Source organism: Mastigoproctus giganteus, chromosome 11, assembly GCF_048544385.1.
Source record: "Mastigoproctus giganteus isolate SK-2022 chromosome 11, ASM4854438v1, whole genome shotgun sequence".
Classification (NCBI taxonomy): domain Eukaryota; kingdom Metazoa; phylum Arthropoda; class Arachnida; order Uropygi; family Thelyphonidae; genus Mastigoproctus; species Mastigoproctus giganteus.
The window spans coordinates 109,427,355-109,452,331 of NC_143585.1; the positions used below are offsets into that span (position 1 = coordinate 109,427,355).

At 39.2% G+C, this 24,977-nt stretch overlaps 1 protein-coding gene across 4 annotated transcripts in view; it reads right to left on the reverse strand.

Annotated features, from left to right (window-relative positions):
• The window catches only part of LOC150078344 (protein slit-like), a 715,724-nt gene that overhangs the window by 227,741 nt on the left and 463,006 nt on the right, over positions 1-24,977 (reverse strand). For all 4 annotated transcript variants that reach the window (XM_090385081.1, XM_090385080.1, XM_090385079.1 and 1 more), the window contains 4 exons: positions 19,780-19,851; positions 12,690-12,761; positions 11,237-11,308; positions 7,577-7,740 (listed from right to left, as the gene is read on the reverse strand). In XM_090385081.1, coding sequence (XP_090241207.1) covers positions 7,577-7,740; positions 11,237-11,308; positions 12,690-12,761; positions 19,780-19,851 — 380 coding nt within the window. The remainder of the gene's footprint in view (positions 1-7,576; positions 7,741-11,236; positions 11,309-12,689; positions 12,762-19,779; positions 19,852-24,977) is intronic.

A 24,977-nucleotide genomic window follows, 5' to 3' on the forward strand; every position in this document is an offset into this window, starting at 1 on the left:
GAACAGTGTCGCCAAAAGCGAATATTTCATATAATAGGCATCCTGGCAAGCAAATTCCGAGTATCCAATAGAAATCGATCTACCACTTACAGAGCCGCACATGATGCAAATTATTCATGCCTATAAAAACAAGGGTTGAGACCCCATCACTTCTTTCCCGTTTTTGGGCTTGCTCAGTGAGATAGCCACATCACCAGTATTCAGGGTGGCAAGTCGTCGTCGTTTAGATGATTCTTTGAGGTGGCGGGGCGTTGGACGACTTGAAGCCAGGCACTGCAAGCGGAGGTGGCACCTTGGTTTAATGTGTCACGCAGTGTCGTCTCGGCACTATGGAAACGATTTCAGAGGACAGGAATCATTACAAAAAAAGCTAGCCAATGTTGCCCAAGGGCTACGTCAACCAGAATAGACCGCTATCTGGCTCTAACAGCAAGACGGACCCTACTATGTTCTGTCCTCAACTGTCTCTTGAGGTTGCTGCGGCCACTGTGAAAATATTTCCAACCGAACTGTGTTAAGAAGGCACTTTATAAGTGGATTCTACGCTAGGAAGCCAGTGGTTCGTATCCCAATCACCCCGAAACCACCACAGAGCACGTCGAAACTGGTGCCATAAACATGTGACTTGGAGCCCTGGCAAATGGGATGGAGTTTCTTTTTTCTGCTGAGTCCCGTTTTAGCCTCCAAACAGATTCCAGAAATAGTTTCATCCGGAGAAAACGAGGAATGCGGTACCATCCCTCGAACATCAGAGAAAAGGACACTTACGGTGGAGGCGATGTTCTCGTGTGGAAAGGCATAATGATCAACAGCCGCACCCCCACTTTCATAGGGGTACCAGGAACAGATCCTCTAACCCTATGTGCGGCTTTTCAGGGGATGCGGTTGTTCCACATTTTCTTTTCATCCACGACAACACCACTGCACATAGAGGTGAAGTGGTGGAGGAATATCTTGAAATGGAAGATATCCAATTACTGCGTAGCCAGCACGATCATGACACTTAAATCGGATCGAATATGTGTGGATGCCCTTGGGCGTCGCAGTGCACGTCAACAGTCAACTAACTCCTCGACCACTTGGTCTGCCGTGGTGGAATGATGGTATTTTTTGCCACAGAGTCTTACAGACCCCTTATATCGAGAATGGTTCACCGCTGTCAGGCTTGTTTAGCTTAGAGAGATCATATGCAGCACTGATGTCATGTGACCATATTTTTGAGCACCTTGTATCGACTTCTGTAACCTCTTTGATCATTCTTATGGAACCCCTATAAATGGTCCTTATAGCTGTCTCCTCATTTTATCGACATTCGAAGGTCCACTACGATACCAAATTTTGTCCAGCTTCATCGCAAGCTGCACGAGTTACACCACGTTTTCTACGTGTTCTGTTAATTTTGTTGAGCAGTGTATAAATCAGTGGAATAGGCAAATCCAAGAATCCTCGAAATATAATTCAGATAAAAAGGCAAAATTGGGTATTAAAAACATTTCCAGTTAATGTAGATAAATGGAATCCATTTCGCAGGTAGTCTGAAAGATAAAATAGCCATGTAATGCTTGATGTCATCGGCACAAAACTGGCATTAAATTAAAGGTAGGAATACTCGCTAATAACCTCTAGCACAGCACACGAGGAAATGGATTTTTTTTAAATTAATTATACTAACAAATCATTTTTAACCTTGGCAACATTCTCTACCGCAAACAAATCGAATTAATTCCTTTGTGTTTTCTCAAACAATCCAATTAAAAATTAATCAATTTTACTTCACGAAATGTGTAGCCGCTAATTTAAACGTGCGTTGTTCCATTTTTTATATTTTTCTTCTTCTTTTTTTTTTTGTTTTTCCCTTCTACATTTATCCACTCCTCACACTCGTAGCGCGAGATCCAATGGCCGTTTGAATGGAAACAGTTTTTCCATAACTGGAGGAGGGAGGTTGAGGATGTAGCTATTAAATCAAACGCTCTTTGACGTGGAACTGAAGTGAGTGTCGCTTTTAGTAAAAAGGGCAATACTCGTCATCGTCATTAACGGGTATTAAGTGTCTTTAAATAGCTCGTGAAATGCGGTCTAATCCGTTGAAGACATCCGAGTAAGTAAAGCTTCCAAACGTGCGCTAACGACAGGGTTGATAGCGCCTCCGGGTGCAATGTGGCAGTAACGTGATGTTGGAGAACGAACGAGGCTCTCTGGCGTAGTTTCATTGGCTGGATGTTCTCGAAATTGTAAATGTTTAATAAGTCCCTCTTCCCCTGGATATTTTGATGACTGGCAATCACGCACTTCTAGGCAAACAGTGACTCATTCATAGGCACAGGCCCACGTAAAGGATTATACATGTGGCATGATTGTGCAGCACAGTTGTGACCTCCTAAGGCGTTTACCATTGTCGAAGGCAAAACAGAGCCTCTGGTGGAGTGAAATGAAACTGGCGAACCAATAAGCTGTTCGTCATCTCTCTCGTGCACGACTCCAAAAACATAACAAACTTGGCTTCCACTAGCGACATCTAGTGGTAGTCCGATGATATGATGTACAAGGGAACTTGGTAGTACCGATGTCATCCTTAAACCCTTGTTTATCAATAAATTATTTCATTTAAAACGCTTCCTTAAATGCAATACTTAAATCGTTGTCCGGGACCAAAAAACCAATAAATAAAATAAAATGCCATAAGCTGGAACCTAACTGAAGTGCAAGACAACTCAATAGTCCGTTTTCCTCTTGCAACGATTAATTTTGATGGCAACCAAATAATTTTCATCATTCGTTTCTTGCTGTCCTGTCTAGGATTATTTGTCTTGGAAAATATTTTCCGCAATTTCCTGTTTCTCTGTTATTTCACAATCCAGCCAACCCAGCAGTCTTCCTATTTTTGTACGACTACTTGATCCTGGGATCTGATTCTCAGTTTGTTCGCACATAAACGGATTTTTAAGGAGGCGATTGGGTTACATCTTATCTCATTTCCGTTTCTTTTAAGTTTTTCTGGTAAGCAATTATCTTCAAACCAGTTTGTCATCTCCTGGAGTCAGATAACATCGTTGTTTTAATTACACGAATGCGTCAACAGTTAGTATTAATAGAAATGTGGTTTTAAAACTAAATTACGCATTTATTCTGTATTAGCTTTGTAAGTTTAAGAGATTGCACGCATATAGAACCATCTTCATGGAGGCAAAAATACATATTTTTAACTCGAGGAAAAGAACAAATTTAAGTTTTCAGAGAATTCGAGATAAACTTTTGTATAATGCTTTGAATAGAATAAAGCATATCGGCCCAACTCTTCAGTCATCCTAATACTAGGGTGCCTGAGAACAGAGCTCTTATAATTAATATTTGTAACTTTGTTCGTGAAGGGAGGTTGAGTATGTACCGTCCAATACTCATAATTGGCAAGGTTCATTCACATTTTCTTCATGGATTTTTTCAATCCAACATGGCTGTCATCTTTGACTGAACTCGATTGTTCACTAATTCTCTTGACACGTTCTTAAGATGGAGAAAAGTGTGGAATAACTATTATTACTATAAAATCATAACTATTTCAATGTCCAAGAAATGTCTTCATTTGGGTCATCGTAGCAGTGCATCGGAGTTCTCCAAAATCTTGACGTTGAGATTCCGATGTTTTTAAGCAACACCGATTGGATCTTACATCCAACCATTGTAAAGTGCACGACCACCTGCGATACTTTATATCAGAAATGCACGTATTCTTCGTACTGTAAGAAATTAGAAATTGTTAGTGAAAATGTTTGGAGCATGTCATGTCTCTCTATGTATTTTCAGGTGGATTTAGAAAGGGTGTATAGTGCAATACGATGGCCAAACTTGCAACCCTTTATAACTGTTGCTTCTCCCTTAGGTAAGAGATTCTATTACTACTGCACTGCCGGACACTAAATAAAGATGTCAAAATTTGTACTATTTTGGTGCTACTTGGGCAACGTATTGTTATTAATAGTTAACAAAACACCTGTCTAGGATGCCTGCTCTACTTTGATGAAAATATTTTTTGTATAGGCGACGCTATGGAGGAGCGGTGAGGGGGAGCACACGCCAAGATGACAAGCGGAGGGGAAAGCACGGACAAAACACTCATTACTCATGCAACCTTGAGAGAATAGAAAGATTTCGACTAAGCTTCCAATTCGAGAAGCTTACTTGCGTTGAACTTCAGTTTTTCAACCTTTCGGATATCTCACCGAGAGACACCAACCTTCCGAGTTGCACGGGCCCTCTTAACTTCCCCCTCCCACTTCCCTCCGCGTAAGATCCTCCAGATCAGCAAAGTTCACTCGGTGGTTGTCGACATAAGGAAGAGTGGGATTTCCACAAAGCCTTCCCCAAAGCAAGAACAGCTGCCGCGTGCTGTCTTTCGTTTTCCCAGCTACACTCGGGGGTAATACGGAGGGTGTGGGGAGGAGAGACACAAGATAAATGGCATCCGATTGAAGGATTAAGGCGCTACACAAACATTTCGAATCTGCGCGGCAAGCAACGTTCCCCATCTCCTATAAAGCTCGGTCCTCGAAACGGAGGCAGCTGTTGACGCACTTCACGAGCTGCATATGGCTCTCGGTGCTGCCTGTGAAAATGGTACGAGTGTGCCATTCCCGTGTTCATCCCTTCGCAGTTGGTTGGAGGTGGTGCGAAAGCAGTGGCGGACGATCCCCCTGTGATATTTAGTGATGTTTGCCTTGAGATTCTGTCACAAAATCTCTGCGGCAAAGCTCCAAGGCGAGTTTAGAGGTGTCTCGCTCTGCAGATAGAAGTGAATTCGTTAGAGACCGACGTCCTCGGAAAGAGTAAGAATGTTCTATAAACGTGAACTATTTTTGTGCACTCAGGTAACTCCGCACGTACTGTATGTAATTTGTACAGAAATACTTTCACGCAGGCTTCAGATTATAAATACAAAGAGTAAATGCTGCGGTGACAAACTGTGCTGATGTGGTAAAACATTATATCTTCTATATAGATACAACAATAGCAATATATAGAACATCTGAGTGATTTTAATTCGGCTAATGAATTTATCAAGAAAAGCTCTTCATGTTTTAATGATATAGTTTACAAAAACATTACTTTCAGATCTCACTCTACTTCTGACTCCTGTACATCGGTATAAATGCTCTGTCTTCAAGTTTACCAACCAACCAATCACCACAGTTAATTAACAGTAGGAGAGACTTAAAAATGGCAGTCGCTTTATGAAATTCGTCACAACAAAGCAGCTGTGCTGTAGTGAAAGTTTTTGGAAAATTAACTTGGAAAAATTAACTAATAAACAACATAAAAGTTCACAATATACACCTCTTTTACTTAAATAGCGGTATTTTTCGAATTATGTATATTCGAATTAATACTGACAAATAAAACGGTTTCAAGTTAGGATTATTCTATTAAATTCAATTCAAGAATTGTTAATGTTCGTGGATTATTTAGAAATGGGCCATTTCTGTGATTCCAGCTCGGTATGTGTTTAGCAATTCCAGTTAGGATAACTGTTATGACTATAACAAAATTTAAAGTTCCCAAAAAAACCTGGAACTCCTCATTCTTTTAATAAAAGAACGTCCGCATTCTTGCAAAGCATCATTCATGTTGACAAGGCGAAGAAATGATGAGTCTGGAGAATACTGAGCTATAAAACTTTCTCACAAAGGATGGAGATAAAGTTATATTAATAGAGGCATAAATCATCGGATGACGGGGATCGACACTATTTACCATACCGCTAACGTATGCCTAAACTTCAAAGCATATTTGCATTGAAAAGGTATTTTCCCAAATGCCTTTCATGGTTTATCAGAGTTTTCAATAAATCGGCATCCAACTGAGAAAGGAAAAAGAAATCTCGGAGAAGTACATTTGTTTACTGTTTGTTAGATGTCCGAAACACATGGGACCAAGGATGGGCCAACTGTGACATGTTTTGAACAGAGTGTTAAGTTTTAATAAATTATTAGGAACTGGTTCCCATGAAATCAAGCTTCTCGTTCTAGTTTTTTTTCAATTTCTGTTTAAATCCTTGTAGTTTGTTTAAGACCCCCTTTCTTCCACAATCCTCTTTTTTACTATTTCCTCCTTTATATCAAAAAACATCCGATTCCCTTCTTGTTTTAAGTATTCAGCTCCTCTAAAATCAATTCTAACCCTCATCTCCATATTTTTGTTTAAACTTCCTCTTCATATACTCAAATTCTTGTTCAACTCATCATCATAAATCACTTTTCTGGACGTGATCATTTTAAAAGAAATGGCATGTAACTATCGAACAAGTTTTTTCAAAGCTGCACTTTTGTCGATATCCATCAAAATTTCGCTATGATATTATTGAATGGTTTATTGACAGTCAAATTCTGTGATGCGCGTTTGTCATCCATTAATCCAAATCAGGATTGAAAGCTACCACCAATCAAATCGTACAGACGTAAAAAGCAAACTTCTTTAACATTTCAGAATGTAATGCTATGGCGTTACTTTAGTTTCAAAATACCAATACTATTTCACGTTTTAGGTAACCTAACCTTCTATATTTTAGAAGAAGATTAGCTAATATTTGATAGAATATGGCTTAAAAACAGTCTAGGATAATCCACTAATACGTAAGTGTCAAAATTGTTATTATTATTTCATACTGACACGCATTTATGTCTGTACGAATGAATAATTTATAATTTAAGTTTACGTATTCGTGACAAAATTTATTTAACAAATTAATCACTAAATTTTTAGATAAAAAACGAACAAAAAAAAACTTAGATGATAATAAGAAAAATCTTTTCATTTAGTAAGCATATTCTGTTCACATTTCATCAGCTTTTCTTCTTCACTCGTTCAGTTTTTAATTCAAAAAAAAGCAACAGAGGTTTACCAGTGTTTTCTCAACTCTTTGCTTGTCATAAAATAGATTTTCCTCGCTGACTCCGTTCAAATATTAATGGTTCATATGCCTGGAAAACTTTCGGGCAATAAAAACAGAGATAAATAATGAACGCGGAATACGTACTGATTTATGTTTTTGCAGTGTGTGATTGTAATTCAAATTAGACCATTAAACCTAATTTGATTGTAATTCAAAGTACACCATTAAACCTATTCATCACGTAAACAACAAGGTCGTGTAGGTCTCGAAGCAACAGTGGTTCTTCCAGACGCTCTCTGAACTAAAGTGCTGGAATTCACCACTGCACGGCACTGCTATTCGATGGGTGAGCAGGTTCTGCAGGGGAAATCAATAGTACTCTCTAGCACGAAAAAGAGAAGTACAAATATCTTCGTAATGCGATTCAAAAGCAACTACAAGCACATCATTTCTGATAGCTCAACCAATAACAATTTTAACAAGTCAGCTAGTTGAAGCCCTGATAATTTAAAACTATAAAATACAACGTGTGCTTTAAGAGTCAACAAATTTCCTACTTGTAATGCGCCATTAATATTTATGTTCTGATGTAATTATTAGTGTAGAGAAGCCGATGAAGACGCATCTAAATGGAGAGAGAGAGAATGAATCTAAGCAGTTATAACAACAAAAGGTGTATCAGACACTTACCATTACACCTGAAGTCGGACTCGTAGAGTTCTGCGATGGCTTTATTCTTAAGATAAAACGGAAGAGTGCACTTTGAAAATAGACCTAGGCGAGGATTTCTTCGAAGCCATCCTGCCAGCCAAGACAGGTGACAATCACAGGTAAATGGATTATCGGATATCCGTCTGAAACGAAACCAATGCCACTTATAAGTGAAACATTCCTTAATGCCCTCGTCAGAAACCACTTAAGTGTACATAGAACTATGGTCCTTAGTATAATCTGCTGTACGAACCGATAATTACTAAGAATACAAAGTGGGTACAGGTTTTTGTTTCACGTGTTATCATCAGTTAACGTAAATGGGTGTTTTATGTCAAGCTGTGGTTTCGAAATACTTTGAAAATACATCATTTTCAAAAACGAAATAGTGGTATATTACCTCAGGGTTCTATTGATCCATTTGTCAATGAACACGATGTTCCCTGCCTGGTTATGCATCCAGCGCCACTCCAGCTAAGTTTATGAAGCGCCAGTAAGACGCATCTGTAAATTGAGTGGATCCATAGTCATATCCTGTTTGTGGAATGAAAACATGAGGTTTCTTTTTTTTAGGTAAATTTGCTGGAGTTTTCGTTTGCACATGAATCTGCTCTGGTCAACCTTTTTCATCATATAAAGCGGAAGTGAAAGCTCATTGGAAAATCTCGAGCCAATGAAGGCATATAAAAACTGAGAACTCTAAATGTATTTTGACAGCAAAGATATATAGGGCCCTGTATTTTCTACGCATGAAAATTGAAAAGAAACACGCATTTTTGAATCTTTTCCGTGAGTTTTTGTAATAAACGGCCTAAAAATTTCAAAATTATGTTCGGTTCAAGTAAACTTGATAATCACAGTTTACGACTGGATTAAAATCCGAGCCTTTCCTCTTTAAAGTAGTTTTTCGAATCTCCCACTAACTCAATTTGTTTTTTTCGTTATAAACCAATCTACCAGGATCGCTAAGAGAAACTAATCTTAACAACACTTGTCTAGCTATCATCAACCTCCCCCACCTGCCTTGTCGATATCGATCAACTCGACCTGGTCATCAGATGAAAGTCATCCTTTGCAGTAAGAAGTACGGAGAGAGGTAAATAGAATGTATCGTGGTCGCATATTGACCCACGAGAACAGACCTGTCGCGATGACAAACTGCGCGGGGTTTAAGGCTGGGGGAAAAATGGGGATCACAAATGTTTCTTGAGATACTCAAGGAGGTCAACTGCCCCTATGGGTCGCAGTTTCTAAGATTACCTCCAATTCCTAGAGGGGAAGACTAATGCTGTTTGTCCGTTTTCATCACAGCTGGGAAGATGGGTTGTAAGTGTACCTGGCGCTGAGAAGCACAGACGCTACTTATCAGTAGTGACGGTTGGTGCTTTGAGAAAAAAATCAAACATCGATAAAACAGGAAAGAAAAACAAATATTAAGTAAATGTGTTCTTTTGTTTGTAAGTATTCGTCTCGATACAATTCAAGAACCTCCGTCAGCTGCTGAGGCTGATGGAACTCCTTCGAGATAATGACTAAAACAAACCTTCAATCTCAAGGGTTCATAAAGGAACCGTCTAAGATTGATCAGAAACTTTCTGAGAACATGTTTTTACAGGTATATTTGAATTAGCCATATAGTGCAAGGAAGCCGCAGTCTTTTTCTACACAGGCTAAATAAATAATAAAGTACAAAATAATGAGTAAAAATAAAAATAGAATAAAATAAAAAGAATGGTAATAAAATGAAAATTAATAATAATTAACAACAATAACAAAAGAATAAACTAATAATAAATAAATCAAAAATTGCAAGTAGATAAGAAAAGAGACAAATTATGCGCTTCCTTCTTCATGTAGGATACTATCCAGTTGACCTCTGATTATCTTCAAACTGTCAGCCTCAACTACCTGCGTGGGCAACTTCTTCCAGTAATCAACAGCTTGCTGGCTAAAAGAAAACTTCCTACGATTTAGTCTAAATTGATTCTTCTGTAATTTGAATTTATGGCCCCTACTCCTGAAATACTTTATAACTGTCAAAATTCCGCCTTCATTCATTTTACTAACCCCTCTCGGAGCCTTATAAACCTCAATCAGGTCCCCTCCAAGGTGTCTGAATACCAAGCTCTGTAACCCACATAATCGAAGTCTTTCTTCGTACGGTCGCTCTTTTGTCGATTTCACTATGTGGATTGCCCCTCTTGGATATCTTTTCAAGAAGCTCAGTGACTTCTTTCTAGATGAGGTTTTTATACCTGGCCCTCATGGGTTGCACAGTTGGTAGGATCGCAGTCCTCCCCACAGCGGGTAAAAAAGACCCGAGTTTGATTCTTGTCGATGATGTGAGGAATTTTTATTGGCCTTTTTCATAACGTGGCTGAGTTAGTCGATCTCAATCGAGGATCGCATGTTTTTTTCTCCAGGAAACTCGGATTTTTCGTCCAGTAAACAGACCTCAAAACACAGTTTACTCACAATATACAAGGGGCAATATGGCCTTAGTCGCTGATACTCCTAAAATCCCACAATAACTTTATATCTGGACATTATTCCAGTGCGGTCTTGCAATTTCCTTATACATTGGGATTATAGCCTCCCTATCTCTACAGGATATTGTTCGATAAATTATCGACAAGGCATCATGGGCTTTCCTGTTTACACTGCACATAGACCTTCATATCCGTCCGTACCTTAACTTCTAGTTGCCCTTCTTCCTCTCCTGATTTTAATTTAACCCCATCAATTTTACAAGTTACTTTGGGATTGCTATTCCCCATAAGACCTTGCATTTTGTTGTATATTTTTACTGAGTGTTTGACGTATCCTGCGCATATCTTAGAATAAAAACCCAAGTTTTCGAAATTTGCACTTTTCTGCTTGAGAGCAACTAATTATAGCCCTGAGAAAAAAAAAAGGGATTTTCTAGACAACTCTTAGGGATTTGAACCTCAGGCCTTTTCCAAGCGAAAAGCGGAAGGGATACCTACTACTCGGACGCGATGACCTCGACTAACATGCATGGAATTACTGCTATTTAGCTGTGAATCCCCTCCACAAATCTTCTGTCTGCATATAATACAGAGAGAGAATCTAGAAACCTAGACAGAAAACAATTTGTTTTCAATGTATTTAGCGAGAAGAGGAAAGCTGTATCCACTAACGAATATGAAGTCAGTTTGTACGAGGACTGCTAAGGAGTCCGTGGCGAAATTCTAATCTAACTGTTGAAGACCAATTACAGAATTAATTGCATTAATGGAATGGGTGGTACGAACGTATGACACTGAGTCGCGCCTCTCTGAATGCACATATTAACTATTCATATTCTTTTGAAATGAAACGGAGTCGTCTACAAGCCCAGCAATAGAGGCGGACTACTGGATCGTATCTTCGAAGCGGGACTCAACCAAAAACACTAATGTTTAAACAGTTCGCTGAAGAAATGCAGGTGTACACTCGACAAAATTACGGATGTGCAAATGGAATATTTTATGAGTGGAAACAAACGTATTTTTCGGCAGGATACACAGACAATAGCATTCGCTGCAGTGATGGTGATTAACTACACCTGAGGCCCTTTATGTAACAAATATTATCTATAGTTCATGCAGGTTTACAATTTTAGTAAAATATACTCACAGAACTCGAAGCTTCTTCATACTTTCGAAGAGATCCCTTCCTAGCGTCGTTAGGTTGTTCCGATTTAACGTTCTGAAAAGAAGATGGGTAAAAAGTTAAAATATTCGGGATGAATAAAGGGTAAATGCAGAACGGTGCCATAATATTAAGAACTCCTACCTAATGACAAGCTATCCCTCAACCGGGCAGCCTGACTACCGTACTGCATGAACTTCGCGAGGATTTGAGATATTTGTGCTACTCAAGCACCACTCTATTCTCCAAGTGGAATTGCCATTTAACAGTTGTAATTGGATGTATTCGAAATGGCATTTTCCAAAAAAACCGTGCTAATTTTCAGTACGACTGATAATAGTGGGGCCTAATTTCATTAGACCACAAAGGCTAACAACCGAGGTGTCTAACTTCATTAGACACCTCGGTTGTTAGCCTTTGTGGAATAAACAATTTATTTAATGTGACCCAACATATAAAAATCCAAAGGGTTAAGGCCAGGAGAACGTGGCGTCCAATAAATAGGATCTCCGTGACCAATCTAGTCATTCCGGTAACGATCATTTAAGAATATTCTTAATTGTCACCCAAAATGCAGAGGCTCTTCGTCGTCTTGAAACCACATATGGCATGTATACTTAAAGAAACATATTCCAGAAGAGTTGGCAATATCCTCTGCAAAAGCAGCAAGGAATGAACAGCATTTAGGCAGGCAGGCAGGGAACTTGTGGTGGATAAAGTTATTCGCACATATTGACGCTAAACCCCATTGGAAATGGGATGGAGGATTTTCCACTGACCATGTGTGGAGATTGTGCACGTTGAATATCCCATCTCGTATAACCGTTGCCTCGTCGGTCCACAGAACATTGAAAGAAAATCAGGGCTGTTGTTAATACGATTAAGCAGCTATAAATAGAATTGTTCACGTCCAAGGATCTCCTGCTTGCAATGCCCAAACTGTTTGCACATGTATGCATACAGCCCGTGTTCACGCAGTGTGCGCTAAACAAAGGTTTTGGGATGACTCATCCTTGCAGAAACTCTTCGTGCGCTGGTGGAAAGATCTAATGTCACGATACCCAGTACCTCTTCTTCTTCTTGTATAGAATACGATCGGGACTGGCCTCGGTCGTGAAGAACCATCCGTTCGTTTGGTTTTCATTGAATTATTGTGTCGGTTTGATACAATAAATATTGTATTAAGATACTGATTAAGTTTTATAACATCCCTTTGACAGAAGACCACAAATTGTTTTGACGAAGTTGGGTACTTTAAAGTAGGAGGGAGAGGGTTACTTCCAGGGTTCACACTTAAAGACAGCACCCTTCTTTTATGAAGGTAACTTTTCGATATTTAGTGTCCATGCGATTATTTACACGTGGTGCTTTAGAAGAAAGAGATGAAAGTAATGAACACTAATGAAACTAAAGTTTACTTTTAAAAAAATTAACTTACAGAATTTCCATGTCTTTCAGTCCCCGGATGGCACTGTCGTCTACGCATGTCAGTTCATTGTTGTCAATCTGGCTGTAAAATAAATAAACTTATTTATACTGTTAGTATTAAAATAATTTTAATAAACTGAATAAAGGTAATAGAGCTATGAAATTTTACGATTTATTCACTACGATCTCAAAGTGTTCGTACAACACCAACTTTTCATTAGAACAGACATTCAGAAAGATGTACAGAAAATAATAACATACGACTCCACATCTGTGTTCTGAATTTCAGTTGATTCTTCTGATCAATTTATGGTGGCAGGAATTTGGTATTTTACTCCACTCACCCTCCCTCTAAAGTAATTACCAGGTGCATATTGGCGAGGAGAGTACTGGTCGTCTCCTGATTGGCGTTCTAATTCATCAAAAGATGATTCACGGGAGTCAGGTTATAGCTTTGTTCTGAAGCGTCGCTTTAAAACTAGGCTCCTACAAGCGAGGCTTTGTAGATCTGACCTCAGTGACAAGGCAGTGACAGTTTAACGTAGTAGTTGTTGGTTTATGGACGCATTAGCTGTCGTGGCCATGGTTGCGCAATTCAAAAAAGTTATGTTAAATTTCATTAAAGCGCTGTATAAGCTTCAAGAAAAAGATAAGACGTCAGTAACATAGCATCTTGTATAAAACATACTGGAAGGTCATGGTCATATTCCTCTCTCATGCGAGTGCATGAGAGGGGAATATGGCGTCTAGTCTTCATGTAATAGAAGGGGGACAGAGGAGTCAAGGATAATATGTTTGATAGTAACAACAAGATCAATGGATGATATTTGATGCAAACGGATGCATGTAAGGCAGGTTGTTTGTTCCTGATTCGGCGTCTTGCAAGTATTGCCTTCTTCCTGCTTGTTCAAAGAGCAGTCAATTACAGTGCGGTCATTATGGTGTAATTTGGAAGAGTTTATCCTTGGTCTGATCCTCCCATATCTGTTATCAATTTTTTTTTACCTATTTCGTACTCTGAATTTATAAGTCAGCATATGGAACTTTAAAAGCTGCTTTAATGGTAACAGTTCAACCAGTGTGATCGGCATATTCATGTATAGTAATTTTAATATGTCCAGAACATTATGACAACCTGGTGTTTTCTTTAAAGCTTCTAATGAACGTCTGTATTTTTTCTGATATGAGTAACACTCTTGTGAGGATATAAATACGTTTCGTAGTGTATATCAATCGTGCGGTAGAAATTGCTGCGATAATGAGAAATTTAGAAAAACTGCAGCTGCACCAACATCTGAATCTGTACTTTAAAATTTTATATGTATACAGGATGACTCGTGCGTGGACTGAACTGGTTTCCCTATAGCAGACACGATGGAATAGCTCATCAACATGTTAAATTACTAAACTTTATTCCGGATGTCACCTTCCTCAACAAACGACTTTACAACTGGTTCTATATTAATGTCTACACATCCTTCCTTTTGACTGGCCATGGATCATTTAAAAGGCGCCTTCTCGACTTTGGTCTCACGGAAGATGCTTTTTGCATCTGTGGAGAGCCAGAGGACTGGAACCATGTGATGCACTCTTGTTCGATCTCTCTTGACCTAGACAACCAACTTCTTCTAGCCCTCAGTGCACCGACAATCCATCCAGAGGCTAGGATATTGGAATCAAAATGAAGCTTACAAAGCAATCTCGACCTATGCCACCGTGATCTTCAACAGACGCCGCTATCACTCACAACCTCCAACTGGCACACCTATGACCACAGCAGCTCATTATGTCGACTAGCTTCCCCACTGTCAGAGATACACCAGAAATTAAATACCTTGTCAGCCATAGGGATATACCAATCCCAGTAATTATTCTGTGCTCTACAGGACGCACTATTGCAATTACATCACCAAATCTGAATTATGTGGCCACTCGAGAGCAGTCTCTAGCTTGCCCTGTCCATCCACAGTAACTTCATCTTCTCCTGCAATGCTCCAAAATGTTCCCTGCTGCTCCTAGGAGACCTCACCGGGCGATATTCAACTTCGCTTGACAAAGCTTCCACCAGAGATTCTTGCCGACGCCGACACTTCTCTCTGCAGGGGTTGAACCAAGGGGATTCCTGCCGTCATCTCTTCTCCTTGAAGTTCCTTTGCTGACGCCGCCTCTCCACCGGCGTGGGATTAGATGCTTTCGGGCTCTTTTGCTTGTCTGGGACACTCCCCAGGCGGGATTTTAACCACCCTCGATGAGTCCTCATCGAAGGGGTTCTCTGCTGACTCTGGTCAACTGACAGGCGTGGGATCAACCGACCATTTGGCCCTCTGCTGGGGATAGCCTTTCGCTCTGCCTACCCCCTGCTCCCTTCCCCTTTTATCTTTCCTGTCCAACTGGCTCCGTTCCTCTAACTTGGCCCCCTCTCCTCTCTCGCTTTGCAAGTGGGGAGAGAGCCCGTCAGGCGTTCCTTCTACCTTCCTGGACCGGCTCCTCGTGCTGGTTGACGGATGCTGAAAGGCTCCTTCCATGGTGATCGAGCCTCCATGTAACTAAGAGGCCAGTCAAACAACACACTACTCACGCGTAACCTACACTGACTGGCTTTGCAACGTTGTGCATACATCACAGAGTACTCAATGCGGATTGGAGGGTAACCACAGGAACCGCTTGACAAAAACACTATGTCCACTATATGTATACAGGAGAACCAGTGCAGTCTTCTAGGTGATCCAGCGAGGTCCACCGAGAGGAGGCTCCTGCTTACATGCGAGATACGAAAGATACACAAGGCAGGCAATACGCAGAATATCGTGAAGGATGCGATGGAGCCATTTTAATGCATCCAGCCCGAAAATGAAATCCACATCGTGACACGAAAGCTGTTTTAAACAGAGTGTCGGGAAGATGCACTGTAGCAAGTAGTTTGTTATTAAGAGCATTAGCAACTAAGGCCATATTGCTCCGGGAATATGCGGTGGTCATTCCCTGACCTTTCCGCATCCTCCGTATTTGGTGGTCACGGGCTCGAACCCCGGTCTGATCAAGAAGCGTGTGCTACGCACTGCTGCACCTGCCCACGGAGGCGCCGTAGCAAGTAGTGTTCTCCGGGAGAGTTTCCAGGCTATCTGGTTTGAATGAACCAGTGCGACCCATCACTCGTCGCCATCCATCGGATCAAGGACGACGAATAAAATGCCACTAAAACTGGTGGCGATCCGTATTCATTGGAGTTATCTTGGGCTTTATTTTGATACACGTGAATTATTGTTCTCACGTTTCATGAAAACAATAATTAACTGTTTGGCTATCGAAGAAAATGTTATGGCAGTTGTTTTTTCCCTTATTTTATTGAAGGAAATAACCAACCAAATCATCGATAGGGACCGTAGAAAGTGCTTTATTTATGAATGTTAATTTTGTATCAATATATGTCACAGGGGGTGTGCATTGTGTTAGGTTATGTTAAAATAAAAACAAAACTCTGCTACCACTGTGAGGAAAAAATTCCTCTATGTCCATCCCAACGAGAATCGAATCCAGATCTTCTGCAAATCTGAGTTTGATTGATTCCAAGAAGAGCGATCGTCACCCTGTGTTAGTCTCCGCTCTGTACACCCGTAGACAAAGGAAGATAATCGGTTAAATGAAAAAAAAAATTAACGAATGATATCCAGACGCAATATCTGTTTTTCAATTTGTTAGATAATTTCATATTGCTCCAACACTAAGCAATTAACACGCTAAGCCCACTGAGAGAAAATGTCTAATGATAAGCTACTTCTGAGACGAATTTAGACCTAATAAATAAAGCAGACACAGGAAGTAGTTGTCTAATGAACTATCTGCTCGTGTTCTCTAAATTCGTGGCATACTAAAACCAGCTTAAAACCAAATTAATTCTAAGCACAATGGATTTTGTAAAAATATGAGGGGCTTAAATTTTATCCTTTTTCACTCGTTCGCTAATTAGATCAGGCTGGTATGAATTACATAAATACGATTTCACTTTAAGTAATCCTTGTATTTGAAGTCCTTAGATTGAACACGAAAACCGAATTCAAAGGTAATTCTCTGAAAATTCTCACGAATATGATTATTGATCAGTTTCCTGATCATTACGGATTGTGCCAAACAGTGTAGTTGTAATTATAAATTGTTGGAAATTAAATTGGTACCGTTACCCTTTAATGTTTGAGCATTCTTTCTAAGAAAACGAAGCTAAACATTTCGTATTTATAGGAATAGTTAACAGAATTAGCAACAGCCAAAAAAGTTAATCCCACGAAACCAAATTGATTTTTTTAACAACTTTGAATCGCGAGGTCGCATCAGATGGAAGTTGCTTCCAGCTGATTACAGTACAGATCGAAATCTGTTATTAGGATGGAGTCTCTGCGATGAAGAAAAACAACAGACTTATGCTAATTATCAGAACAAGCAGCGGATGGAGCAGTTCTCTCTTAGACCGGAATACTCTTCATTATCCTGGAATTTAACAACTTAATCCCTGTACTGTGGAAGCAAATTTCCCTAACAACCCCGGAAAGTAAATAATTTCCCAAGAATGTTTTCTCTGGAAAACCGTTCGCATTTGGAGTTCGGTCTTAATGTCCATCGTCGGAGCGGCCTCTTACATTCATCCTCGAGCACGTACACACTCCAACTACCTAATTCCCGACGAAGGCAAGAACGCCCACGTGCTTGTCCGCACATCATCGAACGGCGTGCGGCGTAGGATGTCCATTAAGGCTTATCATTTTGCAATCCAGACGCCTTTTGATGGACGTCTTCAGCGTGAGTTTTTACTTTCCCCCCGCTCTCCCCTTTTCTGTTTTGTTCCATCAAGTCAACATTAAGAAGCAAAGGGATCTTATCCCGACTTAATGGATTACTAATCTAGCTGGAGGATGTAAAGTACTTAATTACAGACCACTTAATGTGTCTCGCAGCGCAAACGGAGGAAGGTTTCTTGCACAACTACCACTAATTGGACATCTGACGGGCACGAGTGCTGTTGAAATGGTTAATAAGAATAATTGGCGGAAAAGTTCTTGTAAGACTGGATCATTAGGTCCAGCTTAGTTTAAGTCGTTTCGTTCGAGTTTCGTCTTTTTTTAAATTCTCTTTATGTTGGTAGGATTTAACCAATTAGACTTGTTTTATTTAAATAATCGTAAAAAAATACTCTTCGCAACTTTCTTAAATCTTTTCCATTACTTCGCTCACAATTAAATTTTCTATAATTCTACAGTACATCTACATTATCTTCCCTGTCTGTCTCCACTTGATGTTACCTATCATATGTTTCTTCCATTTTATTTCGGAATGCCAAACCCTCATATAAAACCCGGATCTGTAGTATTCGTCACAAATTCTTGAACTTGTTTAAAACATGGTCTACAATGAGATATATCAACCAGATCCATCAAGATGTGCATCATACAGTTCCATGAGCCCTTGACTAGCCAAAAGCAGCCCCAATAGTTGAGGATTACTTTATTTTTGCTTTTAAACCAGCGCGTCCAACAATTTTTCTTCGGTTTATTGGACTTAGACAATAGCCGCGGTTTCGACATGAGCCATCCCCATATCTTTAGTAGCGATGGGCATAATCTAATGGTTTCCATAATTGAATTATTACTAATTGAGAGTCAATAATCGAAATAACTGAATGATTAGTACTTAACTAACTACTAATCATTAGATTATATTATTCGAATGATATGAGTATAATCGAAATAATCGATTACGATCTCTCGATTATGCCCATCACAAGATGGCATAGACAATATAAATCCCTCTATGGAGGTCTTGAAGATTCCAGAAATCAATGAAAGTTTTAATATTTATTAATTTAAAGATAATCATAATTTTTCTCCATATCACCAGGAACGATTCAACTGTGAAATACTTTTGACAGGTATACCTATGCTTGTTAGCATGAGCAGGGTCACGTTTACAGTTCCTGCTCCCCAATCTGTTACGGTTCCTGTTACGTCGACACCTCACAGGTATTATAAGAGGATGTCTTGATATATATAACAGTAAAATAAAGGTATCGGTTCGGTTCAGACTTTTCTCCCGATAATTACGGGTTTTGATTCAATTGGATACCTCGATTTAAATGAATATTTATATCTAATGACATCTGGGCAAAACGCCTGTGAACCAGCAAGAAATTTTCATTTACAAATCATTAAAAGGTAACTTGAAACAATTTATTCAATAACTAACAAGATAATTTTTACAGCGTGTATATTAAATACACCCAAAGCCATTTATCTGTAATATAAGCAGGTAACGAATGTTTGGCTCTACTCAAGGCCACTCTATTTTCTGACCAATTACACACGTTAATAGTAAAGTGTGTTCAAACGACAGACATGTTTTCGTGGTAAGGAGCTCTGAAATTACCCGAAACATTCTCTATACGCATTAGCAAAGTTTTTTTTTTTTCGTTAAATGCCCAATTAAACTGAAAATAGATCAATTAGAGTTAATATCGACCATGTAATGGCCCTTAATTACAACAGACGTCAAATGATCATCTACAAGAAATTCGAGGCAAAGATTAGGAGGAAGAAATAGTACTTATTATACTCCTCCCCTTAACGCAGCTTTAAATTTTAACATTTCGACTGTGTTCTAAGGACCACAAATGCCAAGGTGGTATTTATACTTGCAATGAACAAAAAGTCCGAAAGATTTCTGTATCAATTCTTTTATACAAATTCTAATTGATGATCGTCTTTTTCATTATTTTGTTCCTAAAAAGGGCATTTTATTTAACGAGAAATGGCTAACTCATGTTTCCAATTAACCTAGAATCCTTTCATAAAGATTTTACTACACCACTCGTTAATAAAATCCATTACAATTATATATTAAACGTGTATATATACACTACTATTAAATATCACCGCAGTAAAGTTGATATTACTGACACTTCAGAAGCAATGCATTCCAGAGAACACCTTTAACTTCATGAAGAGGAATTTCTAGAGAACGTGGATTATTAAATTAATAAACAATATCAGTTTCCAAAAAGATCAATTATGCTGACATTAATCAAAGAACTATAAATATTCTTGTTTTCAACTTACAGGTTCTTCAGAAGGGGCGCACCACGCAGTGTCTTCCTTCCTATAACTACCAGTTTGTTGTGGCTTAGGTCCCTGCAAGATACATGAAATGAATGAGACTCATCAAACAGCAATTTGGAAGCGCGCAGTACATTTTAATTCCATTACTACAACAGCCCATTTAGCTTCTGCGATAATAAAGTGATTACAGTTATCATCTGATAGGAGAGTTGGGGGATATGAGAAGTGAAGTCTGCTAGCAAATTCACTGGGGGACATGCAGCGTGCAATTGGTGATCGATGCCATTAGAACAGTAGATGGGAGGATCTGGATATCTTGTTATGGGAAATTCACGCAGGAATTAACTTTGTTATAGCAGTGCAGATATTGGTATTACCTTATACCTCTTTATATTAATTTATTTAATTACTTCTCGTGGGACTAAGCTAGCTTATCTTCTCCTGCATTTGCTAGTGAACGTTCCTACCATCTACTAAGATTCGATTCTTGACTAATATTGAAGGTTAATTAAGTATTACTTCTAACAGACTTCAGAGTGAAAATATGCTACGTTGCTGAACTTGGAACCAGCAAACAGACACAAAAAACATGTTGTTTATTCAAGTACTGCGAAACAACTTCATGCATAAAGTATGGGAAAGAAAACATCGAAGGAAATAGTTTAGCTGGAGTTCGAAAGAAGCTACAAAAATAGATTGCTACCTACTAGACAGGTGGCTGGCTTACAACTCCCCAGATAATACACAGGCGCGGATTCCAATACTACTGCGCAGTTTTTGAACAAATCCTTACTTGTTAGAAAATTCGTTTCTTAGAAATAATTTTAAAAGTTTCACAAAGAATTTTTTATTCTTGTCAACAAACTGCCAGATCGATTAAGTCAACGGTCAATCAATTTGTCATGATTATATTATTGGGATGACATCGATGGTTCGTCTTAAAAAATATTTTGTTCCTCAGGAGGTTAACCTTAAATAGAAAGAGGTTCTTAAGGCTGATACCATTATTGAATGAGAACGAATTTAAGTTTTTAGAGTTGGACTGAGTGGTTTTCAAACCATCCAGAACGTAATAAAATTGAGCAAGGAGTATTTTCTTTGTATTTTAAGTTTGACTTAGTTATAATACAATGCAGTGAAGGGAAGGATTGTTCTGGATTGTCCAATCAGCACCGGAACACCAACTTATAACAGACGTAATACAATATGTCCTCAGTTGGTAATATGATATATTGTATATATGAATAGCAGCAGCAAATAATCGGATTAATACTATGCACCCCTGCATAGTTTGCAATCGCTGGTTTAGAAATATAGAAGCGTATGTCCGATTTTTGGACGGAATCGGTCCCTCCCACCACCACCCCCAAAATTGACAATGTCTTTAAACACAGTCATTGACGTGAATTAGATTAGCTTGTTTGTTACATAATCTTTTAGATCCGCGTATCTCTGGACATTTCATTGAATGAAGTGAAATTCAAATACATCCTGGCACTTCCAGTTGCTCAATGACGAAGAAAAAACAAATTACGAATTTGGATGAGATATTTTTTTCGTTTTAACTCATTAAGCTCTCATATCAATGGCAACTCTGAATAATTCTACGCGCAAGTGCGTGCGTTGAAATCATCGTTTATCGACTAAGGGTTAATGCATCTACAAGAGAATCGCGCCACCACCAAGAAGTGTGCATTTCTCAATTTTAAATGCAAAGACATTTAACACAAAGATTAATTCCCATCACTCCAATCAAACTACTGCAGTTCGATTGTCCGGTGTAATTTGACTTTGCTGTTTAGCTGACCCTCGCTGCAACCGTACACTGAAGAAAAAAAAAATGATGCGTAAAAAGAATATAAAAAATAACAATAAAAATAACAATAAATAAAACGCTGTGTGTGCCATTTCCGTTTCACGAGCTACGATCGCCTCCAGGGTTTTGTACTTTAACGTCGAGTCTCCGTGGCTGTTAAACTACGCCGTGTCATTAGACCTAATGGGCCACATAAACCCGCCAGGAACGCGGGTTGTTCTTTCTGTTATAAATTTCGGGACGGCCGGGAGCCTTAATTTATTCATGCGCCCCTAGCCGTATCCATTCAGGAGTCGTGGCAAGATGGAGTCGGGAGGAGAGAGAGGGGAGAGGAAAATATGCCTTAGTAAGTCGTGCACACAACTCACGGGAAAGGTAAACATGTGGTAACGCCGCTTCCCCCCAAGGGAACAGTGTCGAAGGAAGAAAACGAGCCTGTAAGTCTCAATTATTACGTAATGCAGTCAAAAAATGGTCGTTGAAGGCAAGCGAAGAGACAAGGGGGGGCTTTTTTTCATGGGACCGCGCAAAATGAGAATCGAGAGACAGATAGAGTTATATTTAACAGCGAGGTCATTAATATTCACTTACGTTTTCATACAACGACAAAATGGCTTCTCCAGTAATGCTCTCTTCTGCAGTTAAATTCCGATCGGCTAATATATGCCAGCGTTTGTCTTACAATTTATTAAGAAAAGTTGAGACATCTTTTAACCCCAGACAGTCTTAACTGTTCCTTGTTTTAATTTGTGCGAGTGATGGTCGTACGGAGACAGAGCAAGAGGACGGTAGGGAGCTATTAGCAGCGTTTCTTGTGCATATTTCTGGGGTTGGGTGCGTAAATTTACAGTAAGTTAGGAGAGATTAAATTCTCTTTTAATGGCGAAATTAAATAAGACGTGCCGTAGCCGGCTATAAATGAAAGCACGTGTCGCGTCTTACACGGACATTCCTGAAAGTTTTGAGATAAGATTCCTAACAACTCAGCACTGCACTGCGTTGGTTGATAACGAACACTTTGGGACTAATTTTATAAATAATCGAGTTGGGTTCAGTTCCTCCTGGAGTGAACTCGCTTTGGTACGATTTTATTGAGCCTCAATGGTGCGGAATTCGGACAGCCAATGGACATTCATTACTCTCCATGGATGCAGGATTTAGCAAACTAAAAACAGTACGCATGTATACAGTTGGGCCAGCCTCCTGTGGCATGGACTGGTACTGGGAATCAGCCTTCCTGGTAGCAAAGTGACCAGAAACATCTAAAAAGCATGCACTGCACAACGCTCATTTCTGGCCATTGTTATACAGTTCTGTATATCATCACATGGTGATTGAAATTAATGGAACTTTTATCCATTCATTTCAATTAAAAGAAAAAACTTGGGGAGGGAAGCACCGAACGTGTTGCATTGCTGATAAAAATATCCCAAACTCAAATTTTCAGTGTTAACACTGCAAGCTGCGCCTTCGTGTTGTAAAAATTACAAAAGAAATTGCAGATCAAGCATTTCTGTTCGATTATACTCATAGTTTCAAACTAAATGCAGTTTACTTCCAGACTTTCTCTAGAATGCAACACTAGTTTAGTTTCTGGCAAGAGAAGAGAACAGGAATTATAAAATTGAAAGCACAAAAAACCTTAATCCAATATTCTATTGATGCATTTTTCTGTAAAATAATAGCTGGGAACCCTAATCTAGTTTGGAGTGGAATAGAGAAAGCGAGGAAAGATGAATGCACTTATGTGTCATCTTTGATTGGGTCAAAGACATGCACTAAATTTTGCTTCGGTATCCAAATCGCATTAACAGTGGAAAATGGGGCCCCTGAAGGATGGATGTAGAACACATGGAGATTAAGTGACAGTCCAATTTGAATGAAATGTCAAGTGCGATTTACACGTCGTTATATTGTGTGATTCAGCATTAGCAATAAGCATTGAATTTATTAGGATATTAACAGGTGATGGGTTTCTTCAATATAATTTCAGTTCAATATAATTTCCAATTGTTCGTGTCTTTAACAACGACAACAGTTATTGCCGTTTTTAAAGACATAAAAAAGGTGACGCAAAAATCGCCATCTTTTGATAAAGATGACGATTTGATAAAGATGAGGATCACCTTTAAACGCAAAAGATGACTAGAAAAATTGTCATCTTTTGCCTTTCCTAGCTCCATCATACTGACCAAAAAAAAAATAATAAATAATAATAATAATAATAAAATAAATTTTAAAAAAATAAGAACCTTTATTCGGTATCAAATCGGGCCACCTTTGTTTCGAATAACATGAAGTGTGCAGTGAGGCATGGTTTCTATAAGGTGTTTTAGTCTAACTGTAACCATTCTTTCAGCAAAACATCTCGTAGCTGCAACAAAGTTTAAGGAAGCGGAATTCTTGCCGAATAGCGCTCTCTCTCTCTCTCTCTCTAGCATATCCCACACACTCTCAATAGGATTGAGATCAGTTTATTGTGAGTGCAAAAGAAGATGGTGAATCCGTGTCAGGTTCTCCGAACCATTCTTACACAATTCTGGCAGGATGCGCTGTTATTCGTAAAGTGACCACCACCTTCACGATTAAAGTACAATATTGCAGAATGCAGTAGATCTGATACAAAATTCAGGTACTCCATGGATGATATTCAACCTGCCAGCAGTATCAACGGACCCGGTCCGTCCCAACAAAACATTCCCCATACCATGTTACCACTTCCAGAAGCTTGGGTTATCTTAACAAGGCAAGCAGGGTCCATCGCTTCGTGAGATTCTCGCCACACTCTTTGCCTACCTTCAGTGCAAAACAAAGTGTATCATAATTCACTTAGCCACATGACTTTCTTCCATTGGTTCACGCTGCAATCGTAACGTTCTCAACACTACTGAAAGCGAATTTTTCTGTTTTTCTCTGAAAAAAAGTGGCTTCTGAATTGTCAATGCCCAATGTATTCAATTCCCTGTGCATAGCACGGGTGAAATAGGCAGTTCTGGGCTTGGTTCAATTCAGATATTTTACTTGCTGGACACTGGAGTCCTATTTTACCTTACGGTCCTCCTTAGAGAACGACGGCTTAGCTCTTGAAGTACTCTTTTTTTCTGCCACAGTTACGCCTTTGAGATGCGGAAGAACCGCTTAATTTCTAGTCATTGAAATTGTTTTAGATAGATGCTTCTGAGTTCTGTCTTTCATTTCTTGAATCGTGGCTCCTGTTAAACGTGCACCCACGATAAGACCTTTTTCTAAGTCTGATCCATCACACATTCTGGCTTCAGATACTGCAGTGAAACAGTAGTATCTGAGTTCTGTTTAGGCTTCAGATACTGCTGTTCCACAGCAGTATCTGAAGCCTAAAAACACATCCGGAGCAATAAAAAGA